Source organism: Salmo salar, chromosome ssa29 (genome assembly GCF_905237065.1).
Source record: "Salmo salar chromosome ssa29, Ssal_v3.1, whole genome shotgun sequence".
In the NCBI taxonomy this organism is placed as follows: domain Eukaryota; kingdom Metazoa; phylum Chordata; class Actinopteri; order Salmoniformes; family Salmonidae; genus Salmo; species Salmo salar.
The window spans coordinates 18,846,679-18,863,872 of NC_059470.1; the positions used below are offsets into that span (position 1 = coordinate 18,846,679).

General features: G+C 42.8%; 1 protein-coding gene across 6 annotated transcripts in view; it reads right to left on the reverse strand.

Annotated features, from left to right (window-relative positions):
- Positions 1-1,162: 1,162 nt before the first annotated feature.
- slc12a7b (solute carrier family 12 member 7b) overlaps positions 1,163-17,194 on the reverse strand; it is a 70,869-nt gene continuing 54,837 nt past the window's right edge. For 3 of the 6 annotated variants that reach the window (XM_014181114.2, XM_014181116.2, XM_014181118.2), the window contains exons 17-26: positions 14,900-15,068; positions 14,358-14,553; positions 14,036-14,205; positions 13,701-13,832; positions 12,870-12,977; positions 10,223-10,336; positions 8,702-8,874; positions 7,934-7,948; positions 6,470-6,603; positions 1,163-4,782 (exon numbers count right to left, since the gene is read on the reverse strand). In XM_014181114.2, the coding sequence (XP_014036589.2) occupies positions 4,691-4,782; positions 6,470-6,603; positions 7,934-7,948; positions 8,702-8,874; positions 10,223-10,336; positions 12,870-12,977; positions 13,701-13,832; positions 14,036-14,205; positions 14,358-14,553; positions 14,900-15,068 (1,303 nt within the window). In that variant the 3' untranslated portion in view covers positions 1,163-4,690. The remainder of the gene's footprint in view (positions 4,783-6,469; positions 6,604-7,933; positions 7,949-8,701; positions 8,875-10,222; positions 10,337-12,869; positions 12,978-13,700; positions 13,833-14,035; positions 14,206-14,357; positions 14,554-14,899; positions 15,069-17,194) is intronic. The other 3 variants (XM_014181115.2, XM_014181119.2, XM_014181120.2) reach the window with 3 other exon arrangements.

Here is a 17,194-nt window from a genome sequence, read left to right on the forward strand (position 1 = left end):
CTGTGCTTAAGGTTGTTGTCCTGTTGGAAGGTGAACCTTCACCCCAGTCTGTGCTCTGGAGCAGGTTTTAATCAAGGATCTCTCTGTACTTTGCTCAGTTCATTTTTGCCTTGATCCTGACTAGTCTCCCAGTCCCTGCCGCTGAAAAACATCCCCACAGCATGATGCTACCACCACCATGCTTCACCGTAGGGAGGGTGCCAGGTTTCCTCCAGACATGACGCTTGGCAATCAGGCGAAAGAGTTCAATCTCATTTTCATCAAACCAGAGAATCTTGTTTCTCATGGTCTGAGATTCTTTAGGTGCCTTTTGGCAAACTCCAAGCAGGCTGTCATGTACCTTTTACTGAGGAGTGGCTTCCGTCTGGCCGCTCTACCATAAAGGCCTGATTGGTGGAGTACGCTTCTAGAGAGATGGCTTCTGGAAGGTTCTCCCATCTCTACAGAGGAACTCTAGAGCTCTGTCAGAGTGACCAAGGCCCTTCTCCTCCAAAGGCTCAGTTTGGCTGGGCGGCCAGCTCTAGGAAGAGTCTTTGTGGTTCCAAACTTCTTCCATTTAAGAATGATGGAGGCCACTGTGTTTTTGGGGACCTTCAATGCTGCAGAAATGTTTCCCCATATCTGTGCCTCGACAATTCCTTCAACCTCATGGCTTGGTTTTTCCTCTGACATGCACTGTCAGATATGTGACTTTATATAGACAGGCATGTGCCTTTCCAAATCATGTCCAATCAATTGAATTTACCACAGGTGGACCCCAATCCAAGTTGTAGAAACATCAAGGATGATCAATGGAAACAGGATGCACCTGAGTTCAATTTCGAGTCTCATAGCAAAGGGTCTAAATACTTATGTACATAAGTTATTTTGTATTTGTAATACATTTGCAAATGTGTAAAAAACTTTTCACTTTGTCATTATGAGGTATTGTGTGTAGATTGCTGAGAAAAAAAACTATATTTAATCAATTGTAGAATAAGGCTGTAACTTAACAAAATGTGGAAAAAGTCAAGCGCTCTGAATACTTCCCGAATACACTATGTCCATTCTACACAATATATTTAACCTACCACACTACTTGGATTAGGAGATATTACAATGTTAAAATAAATACTTTAATACAGTGAAAAACATAACAAATGACAGGAGTTTGTACAGTTCAGACATTTCAGCACTTTTATTTATTCATTACTCAGAGGCACAGATATAATTTACCTTCGCTACGCATGCGCCCAAAAGTAACTCCTACTATATGTGAGGTGTGCACACACACACACACACGCACGCACACACACACGCTGGTTCTCCCTCAGAATGGAGGCTCACTCCCCAATCGCTAATAATCGCTTCATATAAAAAGATTGTAACTATGTACAGAGAAAAGAGAAAGCGATTCGACAGGTTGCTTCTCCTTCGATGAAGCCTCCATGGCCACCTTGAGGTAGATTACATTCTCTCGTCACTTCAACCAGGTAAATGGAACATATACTACTTGCATACCGTCACCCAGAAGTCTTAGTTTTGTGTCCTCTAAAAAGGTTTGAAGTCATCTCTTTTGCTGCTATTCAGCTCAAGTAAGCAAGCTGTGCTGTTTTTAGTTCAACTTTATTTCTTACACTATTAACAATGTGACGTTTCATATCACAGACTCAAAGATTGTATCTTTGGTGGCTAAAAACCTAAAATAAAAAGACATTTTCAATTAACTTAAAATCAGTAACATAACCCATTCTCCAACCACCCCCACCCACCCATCCATCCCACACCTCCATAAAATCGAAATACTCCACTCCTGAAAAGTAACACTTAAAGAGTATCAGAAAATCAAGTGTAACATAACTGTTAAGTGCAAACAAGACTACAAGTTACACAGGTGTATGTCGGAAAATTAAACAAAAACACACCGGAAACATAAAAAGATTGTCTGATGGTCGACGCTACAACAAAAGACGGCTTGTTTTCATGACATACTGTAGAAAAATACAATGTTCTGGTTATAAAATACTGCACAGCTACGAAAAGGTTTCAAAGTAAACTGTGGATGTAAATACAGAAGAGTTTGATGAGTGATTCCTTCCTTCCTTTGCCCCCAATAGTTTCTTAAATCTGGCGACTTCCAGTTGCCTATAAAACTGGGCTTCACATGCCCTAGAAATCACAGATGCCATTCCTTCCACTGTTGATATGTAGCCTAAAAGGAACTCATTTTGTAACCACAAACTCAGTGTTGCTCATCAAAATGGTCTGTTAGGTAAGAATTTGAGTTCAAATGTGTTGACCTCTGTGCGTCTCCAAATCAAAAGCATTAACTGGTTATAATAGCGTATATTGTATTTACAATTTGAAGGTGATCTTGCTTTTTCCCTTGCCCTACAAGCACGGTCGACAGTTGGCGCGTGTACTGTGGCTGACATTGACAAGCATATACTTTCAGTCTTAGTCTTTTTGGCACGTTTCTACCTATACAAAGTCAAAATGATTCATCATGGTCAGTTGAAAACCTGAAACCTAGAGAATATGCACGTACAATTAAAACACAAATAACATAAGAACAAATCCTGACATTGAACAGTATGATCAACTGATACCTACGGACCACAACTGTACGATTGACCTATGAGACAGCATGTTTTCAGAAACTCTACTCACCTACCCACTCTGCATGGTGCTCATCAGAGAGAGAAAACATTGATGGTTCGGAGGACAACATGGGACATAGCTATTTCATAATGAGACTATTCCATTCCAGTACAGAATCTTGGTTTGGTGTCCTGTGATAGACGTGATACTCACAAATCACAACCATTTGAATGTGGCGGCATCACTGTGTCACAACATCCCCAGCCTAAATACTTCTATAATCAGAGCCAAACAATGCAATCTACCGTATCAGTGCAGTACTGTACATCGGAGACTGTGCAAAACGCTGAGTGTCGATGTCCCTAACGACACCGTGCTGAAAATGAGTCTACAGTACCTGAACAGTCAACAGTGGCTAGGCCGTCAGAGGACGACTCCAACAAGCACATTTCCTTCTGTTTTAACTGTCAAGCAACACAACGACTGATTTGAGGGTCACAGAGAAGTTGACACATTGTTTATTTCAGATTCAGTGTTAGTGTCAAACTACCTCATGATTTTCCTATATGTTGATGTATATATATATCGAATGGGCTCTGGTAGGTGAAATACCTTGACCCCAGTTGTCCTAGATTTGTGAAGCTGTGGAACAGTACGTGAATTTAAAGCAGCACTCCTGTACCTGAAAATAGTCTATTTACAAAAAAACTACTTTCATTCCCTGCACCCTTGCATACAATTTCCAATAATCACAACATAAATAAATATGCTTTATGCTGTGTATATTGGGTGTAACACAGTTACCATGGGCTAAATACTAGGATATATACTACGGCTATTTCTTAAAACAATGGCTGAAGTCGGGGACCAATGTTACAGAGCCAATAAAACAGGGTCAATTAAGGTGACCCCCCCTCCCCAGGCAAGTTGGACCACCTTCTGTGTCTCAGGCCTGTCTGCAATTCACCATATCAACAGCATCTATTGCACATTAAAATCCTTGGCCTATCCTTGCCAAAGCCCCCCACCCCATACACAGACCTCTTTCAGATGTCGCGCTGCACTCAACAACAAGACGACAATTAGCAACAAGCAACATAAACAATAAATCCCTTTCACAAATTAACTACATGAATAAACCTAGTTCCCCCTAGTCCTAGTATGGATTAACAAGGTGGATTCGCGTCTGAGTTAGACCCCCTAACTTCCTCAATTAGAATGGAGGTTGACAGAACTCCGCTGCGAGTAGCTTCAGGGGTATACGAGGATACCAGTAGGACAGAACACCTCCAAATATGACCCCACCTTTAAAAACCAAGGGACAATGGAGCTTAGGAAAGCCATAGCAACATCCTGATCTGTGGAACAGACTTCAAATAAAAGTATGCTTTTTTTTTGGACTTGATGCCTCCTTCCGTTCTAACAGAGCTCCGCTGTGGGCTCGGATACTGGAAAGAGTCACAGAAGCATATTATTCTAGGTAACAACGTTCCTATTGAGTTTTTAGATAATAGGTGAGAGCAGGAACCGTATTTCTCTCTTTCAGGATTCAAAGTAGATTTGGTTCTGAGCTAAGGGAGATCTTAAAAGGCAGCACATTAACTTTGTGCATCCTCAATCTGAATCTCACTTGAAAGATGAGGACAAAGCCAAAACCAAAATGAGAGACTATGGCTGTGTCCGAAATGATATAGGGCCAAAGGGTCAAAAGTAGCCCACTATATAGGGAATAGGATGCCATTTCAGACACAGCCTATGTCCATATTAACCCTGTGGTCCTCTGCTGATTATGATACACAATTACCATGAACAGAGATGAAAACTGAACATAGAGAGGGAGTGAAGGGGGGGAAAAAAGAAGAACATCCATACAATAAACATGAACACGTGTCAGATTAAATGTTAGTGTCAGAATGCTCTGTCCTCCAGTCGGTCGACGTGATAGATAGGCCCCAGGACACATGTGCTCTTTCCACTAATCAGGCTGATGCTATGACATCACACTGCCCTGATTGGTCATCCCTTCCGAGGCTAAAAAGCCCTCTGTCCAGTAACATGGCCCCCCTCTGACAATCCCCCAGTAACCCCAAGGTTTTGTGGCCGCAAGCGTTTAAGAGTAGATAGTGATGACCTCGCGTCCGCCCCCACGGACCAGGAGGACCCGGTTGAGACCCTCCAGCAGAACCTCCAGGAACTCCATGTCTGAGACGCCAAGGGTCAAAGAGGAAATAAGTCACATCACATGACAGGGGTTTATGCAGGTCATGTGACAATGGGAGTACATTAGCTATAAAGCTATTAGTTATAGTATGTTTTAAAGATACACTACATGACTAAAAGTATGTAGACTCCTGCTCGTTGAACATCTCATTCCAAAATCATGGGCATTAATATGGAGTTGGTCCCCCCTTTGCTGCTATAAACAGCCTGCACTCTTCTGGGAAGGCTTTCCACTAGATGTTGGAACATTGCTGCGGGGACATTCTTCGGTAGTGAGTGTTGCAACCGAGGACAGATGATTTTTACGTGCTACGCGCACCCGGCAGTCCTGTGTGCTTGTGTGGCCTACCATAACAGTACTTACAGTTGACCGGGACAGCTCTAGCAGGCCAGAAATTTGACGAACTGACTTGTTGGAAAGGTGGCATCCGCAGACGGTGCCACGTTGAATGTCTGTCGGCCAATGTTCCCTCGATGAGAGAAGCACAAGATTGAATTTCACTCAACTTTCGAGAGCAGTGGTCACCAACCACTCGATCTCCAAGGCATTCCTAGTCAATTGCCAAACATTTCTGTAAAAAAAACAACAATAAAGCTTTGTGTTCCTATTTTTTTGATATGGTGTCATATAGCCTACCTCAAATTTTGAAATATAATTTAAAAAAATGTCCTGAACAACAATGCACTGGCAGGGCAATTCAAGCAAAGCCAGTATGCGGTGATAATGTATTGGGCCTATAGCTTACTGCACAAACCTCATTGCTACAGTACTGTTTTTAATTGGTTAATGTTGCATAGGCTTATGTTTTTTAAGTCATGTTAAAAAATAAATCTGAACAGATCTCGGCTTGCATTTTGACTCCAAGTGATTTTCTTGACTCAGAAAAGGTTGGTGACCATTGTTCTAGAGTGTTCCCTGTTAACACTAACGTTTCCCTTTACTGTGGCAATTGTGATCGAATCAACGCTATATCAGCTACTTTCAATGCAACATACCGACACAAAATGAACTATGCAAGAGATTTAGTTGTAGGCAGAATGCATCGAAGTAGGATTCTATTGCATTGACAGGCACTACTCAACCCGTACTCTACACAGACCTGTGCGGCATAAACAATCAGAGCTGCTGTAGGCCTATATGCAAATAGACCATTGCCAAAAATGGATCTGTGCCATTCACTTTGAACTGGACTGTGTTTACAGCATGAGAGATTGTGAGTAGATGCACTTGTTTTGAGATCAAAGCGAGAGCTGCATGTAGCCACGTGCACATTTTGTTCTTATCCTTTGTTAGTTATTAGCCCAGTTATAGATCATTTGTAGTTGCACAGAATTTTCACACATTCAAGTTTGCACTCAGCAGACCTGAAATTTGCTCAGTGAGGAAAAATGTTTGAGAGAACACTGCTGTCAGCAACGGGTGTGGCTGAAATAGCCAAATCCACAAATTTGAAGGGGTGTCCACATACTTTTATATATAGTGTACAATAAACAACTTAACTATTAACTAAACAACCTTTGTAAAGAGATCATCCTCGAACTTGTCAGATCGCTGATGACGATACCTTTCAAGTTAACTTGGGGTAAACATATTCAACTAAGCAATGCACAATTCAAAAGACATGCATAGTAAAATTTGAATAAACAGACATTTGGCTGTAAAGGATACAGTTCTCGTCGCCCCCTCTGTTTTTGGGCGGTCCCGGCATGTTGAGCAGGACCAGGTGGGCTCCCTGTGACTTGTTGACCACCACCTCGTTCAGCTTGACCGCAGTGTGCATCCGGCGCACGTTGGACTGGTTCCTATACCACACAAGGGTGACGGTGAAGAAGAGCAGGCTGAACCCAACATAATCCTGACCTCTAACCTCTGTCCCTGACTTCTCCAATAATATTCATGGACTGGATTTACATAACCCTTTTTCAGAAGCTCAAAGCGCCTTACATTGAATCCTAACTAGAAACATGGGAAGTAAATCTAATCTGTCACTCTTCTCGCGTAACACTCAATAGTCTAAACATTCATTAATGATTGACAAAACACTTCCTGATCATGTTTTTTTTTAAATGAACAATTACAGTGCTATTGTCAGATTGGCAGCCTTTAGCACGCAGACGAGAACATGAAGCAGGTCAGCTGGTGGTTATGATAGTGAAGCCTTGGGAGTTATTATGTCACTCTGAATTAAGGCTCAGGATGGGCAGTCAAAGCAGCGTCACACTTCAAACAGCAGCAGTGGCAGTAGGGTGGTAGAGAGGATAAACTATTGTAGACCTGGTATACTGACAAATACAATGGGCAAGCCTGTGCGTATGAAATATTCCATTGTATAACTAAGCAATAAGGCCTGAGGAGGTGTGCCTGGATACAGCCTTTAGCAGTGATATATTGGCCATGTACCACAAACCCATGAGGTACCTTATTGCTATTATAAACCAGTTACCAACATACAAAGAACAGTAAACGAGTAGTTTTGCATCATACCTGTGGTATATTGTCTGATATACCACGGCTTTCAGCCAATTAGCATCCAGGAGTCAAACTACCTGCTTCCTAGCACTGCGTTGTATACACAGTATTCCAATATTCAATTGACCAGTTCAATGTGATATTGGGTGTAATATTGAAAGCCCTTCTTGTGTTAGAGTGCACAGCAACACCAACAATGCAGAGCATGATATGCAAATGGTCTGAAGCAGAAATCGCCACATCACAAATACAATGAGGCACTTCCAAAAAAAACATACGCTTTCCACCCAGTTGAGATTTAAGGACAATATCATGTTGATTGCAATGACCAATTGAAATGGATTTTGGACCACTGACATTCTTCGGTTCTATTCCTATACAGAACAGATGCATGGGCAATAAAGCAATATTGTTGACACGGCTAAGGTCTGTATGGAAAGCGCAATTTTGATTGCACATGCTACATAACATGACGTGTACCCTCCCATCACACAGGTACGCACACACAAACAAAACACACACACACTTGCATGCACACACAGACACACACATAGTCCCAGTGGCTGGGAGGTCAACAATATGGAGGAGACAGAAAAGGACTACTGTACACAGACATTCACACACACAGCCTACGGCACTATGGCAAAGAGAAATGTGACTTACAGACTCTCCCACTCTCTAGAAGGAGGAAAACGAGACAAAACAACAGAAACCGACTTAGATGTTTTATAGAAACCCCTTGCATGTCTACTGTTGCACATGCCAACCACCCCACAGTTAAACACTTCCCTCAGTTTAAAGGGATGGTTAAAGTCAGATGTTTTCATTACTCAAAAGTAGTCAAGAAGTGCGAAAACATCAGACAAACTTTGATTTGGAAGTGAATTATCCCTTTAAAAACAGTCTTTATAGTATCCAAATCATATATTTGCGCTTGTTACAATTTTGGGCTATGTAATGTACTAGTGGTTATATCTGCCTTTTTGAGATGGTGGGTTCTGAGACACAAAGGCATTTTTTATTTGACCTTTATTTAACTAGGCAAGTCGGTTAAGAACGGCCTAGGAACAGAACGACAGATTTGTACCTTGTTAGCTCGGGGATTCGATCTTGCAACCTTTCGGTTACTAGTCCAACGCTCTAACCACTAGGCTACGCTACCGCCCCAATGATGATCATTAGTTCAGACAATGCATGTGGTCTGCGTGGTGGGTGGTGGGGCCATGCACTGGATGTGTCCACACACACAGTCACACAGGTCAACATTGAACATGCCAACGCAGCCTGAACACACACCATGCAGGCCATGTAACCATTTCAAACCGGCAGGCTCCGGGGCAGCTGCAGTGTGAGCAACTGTCCACTTGGCTCCTCCATTTTGGCTCTGGAAGGTTTAAGGATAAGAGGGATCACACGTAGCACCTGACTTACGGTTTCATGTTGAAGATGTCGCGCACGCCCATGTTGGCCTCGGCGCGGTTGCGGTTGCGCTCGGTGAGGAACTTGTCCTTGGTCCAGGTCATGTGGACCCGGTCAGGGCCAGTGTCGGCCTTGTCGTTAAGCGCGGCGTGAGACGCCGTGTTTCTGTCATGGATCAGCTGGGCCTGAAGGAGAGGGAGATGATGAGAGAGCGATAGAAAGAGCAAGAGAGAACAAAAGAGAGAGAGAGACTACAGGCTAGAAACCATAGAGTTGTCAGGTAGGTTATTATAGTTGTGTTTTTGTATTTGTTTTTATTTCTATTCATTTTTTACATTTTGGGGGAAATTCTGTTTAGATTTACAAATTTTTACTTAGTTTAAGTAGAAAAGCATGCATGGGACGCTAGGGCCATTGGTGTTGTATAGTTACTTGTGTGTTTTTTAGGATGTCACTTCTTGCAAATGAGGGGCAGTAATACTTAAGGTGATGGGTCAGGTCATTAGTTCGGTTTAAATTATGAAGTAAATCTCAATGTGACTTGGATTTTAAAATAATAGCACAGACTGGTGGAAGAAAACTCTCTCGCCCATGTTTACACCAATCCAATGCTTTTTAGTAGGACATGTAAACATAATCAAGTTATATCTGGTGATAGTGAGGCACAAGCTAGGCCTATTAGAAACATCGCCACCTCCTGGCCACATTTACCAACCAGATTCAGTAGCTTGAAAACCCTCAAAAAGCATGAAAACCCTATTGAACACTAGATTAGATTTTTGCCTAAAGTTGAAAAAGAAATAATTAATAATTCATGATAACATAATTCATGATGTTTTTTAAATTTTATTTAGTTAGTTTTGGAGTCAAAGATAATAGTTTCAGTATAGTTGTAGGTTTTTCAAACAGGTTTGTTCATGATTTTATTTCAGTTTACTAAATCGTTTTTTCCTAATTAGTTTTAGTTTACTATAATAACCTTGCCTGGTAGCAAGAGCAACACCACTAAGACAATCAACACACATAGTAAAAACATTTATGACCGATTAATCAAATCAAAATCCATGACGTGCAAAACAACACCAGTGTTTTCTAAACAGGCCAATATCCCTTTAATAAGGTGTGAGGCACAAAGTACTGTCTGGAGCTACAATACAGTGAGGTGGAGTAATGGTGACGCCCACCGAGAATTAACCAGGTGGAGAGGGATGAGTGGAGGAAGGAGGGATGAACAAAAAGGAGGATTACACCACAGTGCACGTGACGAATGGGAATGAGGTGAGTCCATGACGTCCATTATGCCACTACGGTGAGTAACCTGCACAGTTACACAGCCACCATCTACCATACAGGGTCTATCCGGGGAGGACTTTAACTGGACATTTTGACTGGGCTTTAACTTACTTTAGGTCCCTGACTGTTAGCAGTTGTGGATGTGGCTGTGTAAGTGTGGCCTCTGGGGGTTGGTCTCAGTGGGGGTGAGGGGCTGCAGTCACAGGGGCATTGGGGGTACAGATGGTGGGTGTTGGCTACCTCGTCCTCCTGTGTGTCCTCCAGCTCTCGACTGGGGCCAGATCCTGAGCCCGTGGCTCCGGTTTGGTTATTCCTCCTGATGGAGCTACGTGACGAGTCTGTGATACTCTGAATCTGAGGGCCGTGTTGCCCGGTACCGCATATGCAGCCAGACAGGAGAGGGGGCCAAAGGTCATACAGCGAACACTAGGCCAAGGTGGGCTAGGATAGCCCTGATACACACAAACCAATAACATACAGGGGTGGCAGGTAGAGCGTTGGGCTAGTATCCAAAAGGTTGCTGGTTCGAAATCCCTGAGCCGACTAGTTGAAAAATGTGCCCTTGAGCAAGGTATTTAACCCTGATTGCTCATGTAAGTCGCTCTGGATAAGAGTGACTGCTAAATGACTAAAATGTTTAAAACAATACAGTGCCTTCAGCAAGTATTCATACCCCTTGACTTATTCCACAGTTTGTTGTGTTACAGCCTGAATTCAAAATTGATTAAATTGATTTGCTTTCTCATCCATCTACATACAATACCCCATAATGATAGTGAAAACATGTTTTTATAATTTGTAGCAATTTTTTGGAAAATGAAATACAGAAATATCAAATTTAAATAATAAGTATTCATACCCCTGATTCAATACATTGTAGAAGCACCTTTGGCAGTGATTACAGCTGTGAGTATTTCTGGGTAAGCCTCTAAGAGCTTTCCACACCTGGATTGTGCAACATTTGCCCATTATTATTTTCTAAATTCTTCAAGCTCTGTCAAATTGGTTGTTGATCATTGCTAGATAACCATTTTCAGGTCTTGCCATATATTTTCAAATAGATTTACAAACTAACTTGGCCACTCAGGAACATACACAGTCTTAAGCAACTCCAGTGTAGATGTGGCCTTGTGTTTATTGTTCTGGTGAAAGGTGAATTAATCTCCCAGTGTCTGGTGGAAAGCAGACTGGACCAGGTTTTCCTCTAGGATTTTGCCTGTGCTTAGCGCCATTCCGTTCTTTTTTTTTCTTCTTTTTTTCTGAAAAACTCCCCGGCCCTTAATGATTACAAGCATACCTATGCAGCCACCACTATGCGTGAAAATATGGATAGTGGTACTCAGTCATCTGTTGTATTGGATTTGCCCCAAACATAACACTTTGTAAGGCAAAAAACATGACTTGCTTTGCCACATTTTTTGCAGTTGTACTTTCGTGCCTTGTTGCAAAACAGGATGCACGTTTTGGAATATTTTTATAATGTACAGGCTTCCTTCTTTTCACTCTGTCATTTAGATTAGTATTGTGGACTAACTACAATGTTGTTGATCCATCCTCAGTTTTCTCCTATCACAGCCATTAAACTCTAATTATTTTAAATCATCATTGGCCTCATGTAGAAATCCCTGAGCGGTTTCCTTCCTCTCCGGCAACTGAGTTAGGAAGGATGCCTGTATCTTTGTAGTGACTGGGTGTATTGATACACCATCCAAAGTGTAATCAATAACTTCACCATGCACAAAGGGATATTCAATGTCTGCTTTTTCTTTTACTCATCTACCAATATGTGCCCTTCTTCGCAAAGCATTGGAAAACCTACTTGTTCTTTATGGTTGAATCTGTGCTTGAAAATCACTGCTCGACTGAGGGACCTTACAGATAATCTGTATGTGTGGGGTACAGAGATGAGGTAGTCATTCAAATATTATGTTAAACACTATTATTGCACACATTCCATGCAACTTATTATGTGGTTTGTTATGTACATTTTTACTCCTGAATTTATTCTGGCTTGCCATAACAAAGGGGTAGAATACTTATTTACTTAAGACATTGCAGCTTTTCATTTTAATTCATTTGAAATAATTTCAAAAAACATAATTCCACTTTGACATTATGGGGTATTTTGTGCAGGCCAGTGATAAAAAATAATAATTAAAAAAACATTTTTAAATTCAGGCTGTAACAAAATGTGGAAAAAGTCAAAAGGTTGTGAATACGTTCTGAAGGCACTGTATGTCCTATCTATTTACTGTATGTCCTATCTATTTACTGTATGTCCAATCTATTTACTGTATGTCCAATCTATTTACTGTATGTCCAATCTATTTACTGTATGTCCAATCTATTTACTGTATGTCCTATCTATTTACTGTATGTCCTATCTATTTACTGTATGTCCTATCTATTTACTGTATGCGTCCCTAATGTAATATTAGAGCTTTGCAACCAAGTGAGAACAGGGTACATCCATGGCTGTTCAATGTGACCCAAAGCACTGACAAACTAAATCACATTCCCATGACACTTTTCTCTTTACAGACCAACTTAAAATAAGTGCACTCAAGAAAGATACCTGAATCAACCGCATTGCATTTAAAACCCTTCAAGATAAAGTCCTAAAGGAAAATACCATTCATTTTCTGATAAAGGTGTTGCAAAACAATAACAGATTATATCAATACTCGCTTAATTCCCATATTGACTTGGTGTACATCCCAAATGGCACCCCATTCCGCATTTAGCGCACAACTTTTGGCCAGAGCCTATAGGCCCTGTTCAAATGTAGTGCACTATGAAGGAAACAGGGTGCCATTTGGGGCACAACGTTGAAGGGCGATTGTTGCACTGTTGTAATGAGTGTGCCCTGCAGACGGGGCGGTGTTACCTCTCTCTCCCTCTCCGTCCGCGACAGCTGCATCTGTTTCAGCATCTGAGAGCGCTGCTCCATCACCAGGGTCTTCTCATAGGTGAAGGCTGAGATGTCGCTGTCGTGCTGTTCTCACACACACACACACAAACACACACACACACAATCCAAAGGGTAAACTAAACATCTTACATTTTTTTATTAAACGAAACCCTGATGAAGCTCTATTTTATTTTTACCCCTTTTTCTCCCCAATTGGTAGTTACAGTCTTGTCCCATCACTGCAACTCCCCTACGGACTCGGGAGAGGCCAAGGTCGAGAGCCATGCATCCTCTGAAACACGCCTGCCAAGCCGACACTGCTTTTTGACACACAGCTCGCTTAACCCGGAAGCCAGCCGCACCAACGTGTCGGAGGAAACACCATCCAGCTGGCGACCGAAGTCAGCTAGAGCGCATTGGGACAAGGAAATCCCGGCCTGCCAAACCCTCCCCTAACCCCGGACGACGCTGGGCCAATTGTGCGCCGCATCATGAGTCTCCCAGTAACAGCCGCATGTGACACAGCCTGGGATCTAACCCGGGTCTGTAGTGACACCTCAAGCACTGCGATGCAGTGCATTAGACCGCTGCGCCCCTCGGGAGACCCTTGATGAAGCTCTATTGAATGAAACATTGTTTCACTAGAGTTTCTTCCTTTTAATATCTAAGGATATCAAAAGAAACTGACAAATATGAGAGACATTTAAGAGTGCTTGACTTGATGGAGCTACACCTCAGGTTTCGTCATCTCAAGCTATCGGTCAATAGGGAGATGTCAGTGCCCCAGAGGTCTACAGGTAAGCTCACCATCTCTACCACCTCTACCTCTGCGTCCAGACGGAGGTGGTAGAGGAACATCTGCAGGTCCTTCTTCATCTGAATACTGTTGTCATCCATATTAGCCACCGTGAAGATACGCATCTTACACTTCCTCCACACCTGAGATGCGTGGAGACAGAGAGAGACAGAGAGAGGGAGTGTGAACACAAGTCATCCCTAGCCTAGGGTATGGGTGTAGAATGATACGTGCGCCTATTTGTGTGTGTTAATAACTAAGTGTGTGCATATGTTGGCGCGTTTGGTGGTGCATGCGTGTTTTTAATATTCCACCCCAACAGACTGAATGGCGCCACTATAGATACCTTGTGCTGCCGAAGGAGGAAGGGCAGCAGCATGAGCAGTCCTCCGTCATGGACAACCCACCACACGTCTATGGTGCCCTGGCCCAGGCGGTCCGCGTTGGTGGGGAAGCTGTCCACGTTCTTGGCCACGAGCAAGGCTTGATGGGCCGCTGTGGTCTCACGCACAGTCTCTGTGGAGGGGACAGAGAGAAACGCCATCTCAGTAATGGTATTGCATGGGGTTTAGTACCATGTGATAGGGGTTATGCTCACATGACGAGTAAACGTCCTGAGCTAATGTTAAGACAGTTTTGGTGTGGTCTCAAATCCAAGTGGGTCTCACCGATGAAGTTCTTCCAGGAGACGGGGTCGTTGGACTGTTTCCAGGTGCCGGGCCAGGCCATGAGGACCGTGTTGTGTTTCATGCCCCCAAGGCCTGCTGTCTGGATGAGGTGGGAGAAACCATCACGCAGGTTGGACGACGCCACCACGTGGCAGAAGCCCTTGGTACGCTCCGTCGTCATCGACGACTTGATGTTCTGATGGAGAAAGTCACGAAGAGTGAGAAAAGGTTTCCACTAGTTACCACAGCCAGACGGACTTGACACAATCGGAATGGGCTCAACCTGGTAATGAATGTCTATGTTGGTCTACCAGTAGAAGGCAGCCAGTGGAATAAGACTGGAAATGTCACCAGCCACTAAACCTCTGTGATTGGTTCACTTAACATGTCTCTCTCCAGACCCTCGTTCCTCCATAATCACTGGTACGTTCAAGACTTTTCCACCATATTCCTCTCACCTGAGAAGGATTGGAAGCCACGAAGCCACTTACGACTATTGAGACGCGTCCACAGTGTATAAGCTGAGCCTGTGACTACAGTACCTGTTCGGCCTTCTTGACCTCGGCCTCCTTGGTCATGTAAGTGCCCTCCAGCACGGAGCCCACGATAGTCAGGCCTTTGCCTGCTTTGAGCTGGGTGCAGAAGGAGAGCAGGCGTGGGTGTTTCACGGTGTGGTCAGAATCCAGGTTCAATAGCAGCAGTATCTGGGGCCTACGACCCGGGAAGACGTCAGACAAGTCATAATGTGTTATATTATACAAGGCTGACCAAGACACGTACTGGTCCAACACATTGCTTTGATGATGAGATGATAAAGGGCGTAGTCATTGAATTTCTGATTACTGTCTAGCTATCTGTATTAACACCTGGGAACATTGCAGTGACATTTGTACAGACATTTGAGTTCAAAATGAGATTGCCATAAGCCTGCACGGCTAAAGGTGAACTTTTAAACATCTATTGATGGGATTCCTGATGGCTGCAGCTGATTGGATTAAGTAATGGGTCATTCCATGTCATCTCAGCAAGCCATGACACCCAGCATCTCAGATTGTTCTGAAATCATTTCTGTAGTTAGAAACCGATAAGATTAGCATTCTTGCAACATTATTTTGTTGAAATATAATTTGACCTAATTGAATGCACCCAAATTGGCCATTTTAATTTCTAGGATTCATATAGTATTAAATAAATATAGTACCTAACATCCGATTTAGACCAAACTTTTTTCTAACGATGAGTAAGATATGAGGAATCAAACAAAATGGTCAAACGCCACCCACGGACCCCCCACACCAATCCCACCCAGACAACGAGTATACAGTATCATGTTTCTATGTCTGACAAGTAGAATGGAGCTGCGGCTCAGAGGATTGTTTCTTCATCCTGTGTAATGTTCTCTCAGTGTTATTGGATGATTTTTATTTTCCCCTGTTCAGAGTAATTAGTCATTGAAGTTGTTAGGTTTATGTCCCATCCGACATCCTGGTATTACCAGGTTCTGACCACTAGATGGTGCTGTTAGGTGATTCTCAACATTAAATTACTTCAATCAGTGCTGTGGAGTGGGCAAGCGATTTCATCTGTATAGGAAAGTAATTAAGAGCAAATTGTATTTTGCCGTAACAGCATGGTTTAGTCATAATGAAAGACAAACACACACACACAGTGCTGCCAATCACAGTTTAGGGTGCAAGATGCAACTGAAAATTTGAGGGTGAGGAGAGAGCGAGAGAGGATGGAGGAAGATTGCCTTGAAGAGCTGGGTACCTTGTTATGACATGCATTATCTGAATTAGGTCCACGGAATTATACCTACGGAGGAGCGGCTTCTGTGGAGTAACTTTGAATGTCGTTGAACTTCCGAGTTGGTTTAATGTTGGACCAGAGAAAACATTAGCTAGTTAGCTAGCTAACGAGCTTGTATGTGCAGAGCAGCACTGGAATTAAAAACACGTCTTACCTTTTTGTAGTTAAAACATCCAATGTGAAAACGTGATAACTATAGTATCCTTAACTAGCATTGAAAAAGTAAATCCATTCTTCTCTTATTAAACATCTCTCCCTAATTTCTGAATTACACTTGTAACGTCATCAGTAGGCTATGGTAACCTATGCTTCAGAGAGGAGGGGCAGGTAGCCTACACATACGCACACACACACTGGCAAAGATTTCCCGCTGGAATATGTTTCTGAGTGACAGAGTGAGGGACTGGAAAAAAATGCTCCACATCAAAGAATGTTATTAACCGGTTCCCATGCTTTTAAAATAACGGTTCTGTTCCAGAACAGATAGATCAATTTCGATTTTAGTTCGGGTTCTGTTCCTCGAATAATTTAGTTATTTTCAAGTTGTTCCCTGAACCGGTTCCAACTCTTGGTTTTCTTACCCTGTAAGAAGTTTATGGACAGCAACCCAGCAGAATAAAATCACCAGAAACAGCATCATCTAGTGGTCAGAACCTGGTAATATCAGGATGCAGAATGGGACATACACCTAACAACTTCAATTACTCATTTCTCTGAACAGGGGAAAAGAAACATTACCAAATTCCCTGAGAATACATTACATAGAATGAAGAAACAATCCTCTGAGCCGTAGCTCCATACTACTTGTCAGACATGGAGGATTCCTAACGGCTCCAGTATGGGTCCTGCTGTCGAAGGCTAGTGGCACAGTGCCAGTTACTGTGTAAAGAGGCTTAGGGGCGCGTCGCGAGGCGTGCGTGGGCGATATATGGGCATAAGTACTTGGTAGCCTGCCATTCTCTTCAGGCCAGATGGCACAGGGAGAAATATTGATTTTGACGCTGTAGATTAGGGCTTTCCCTGGCAAT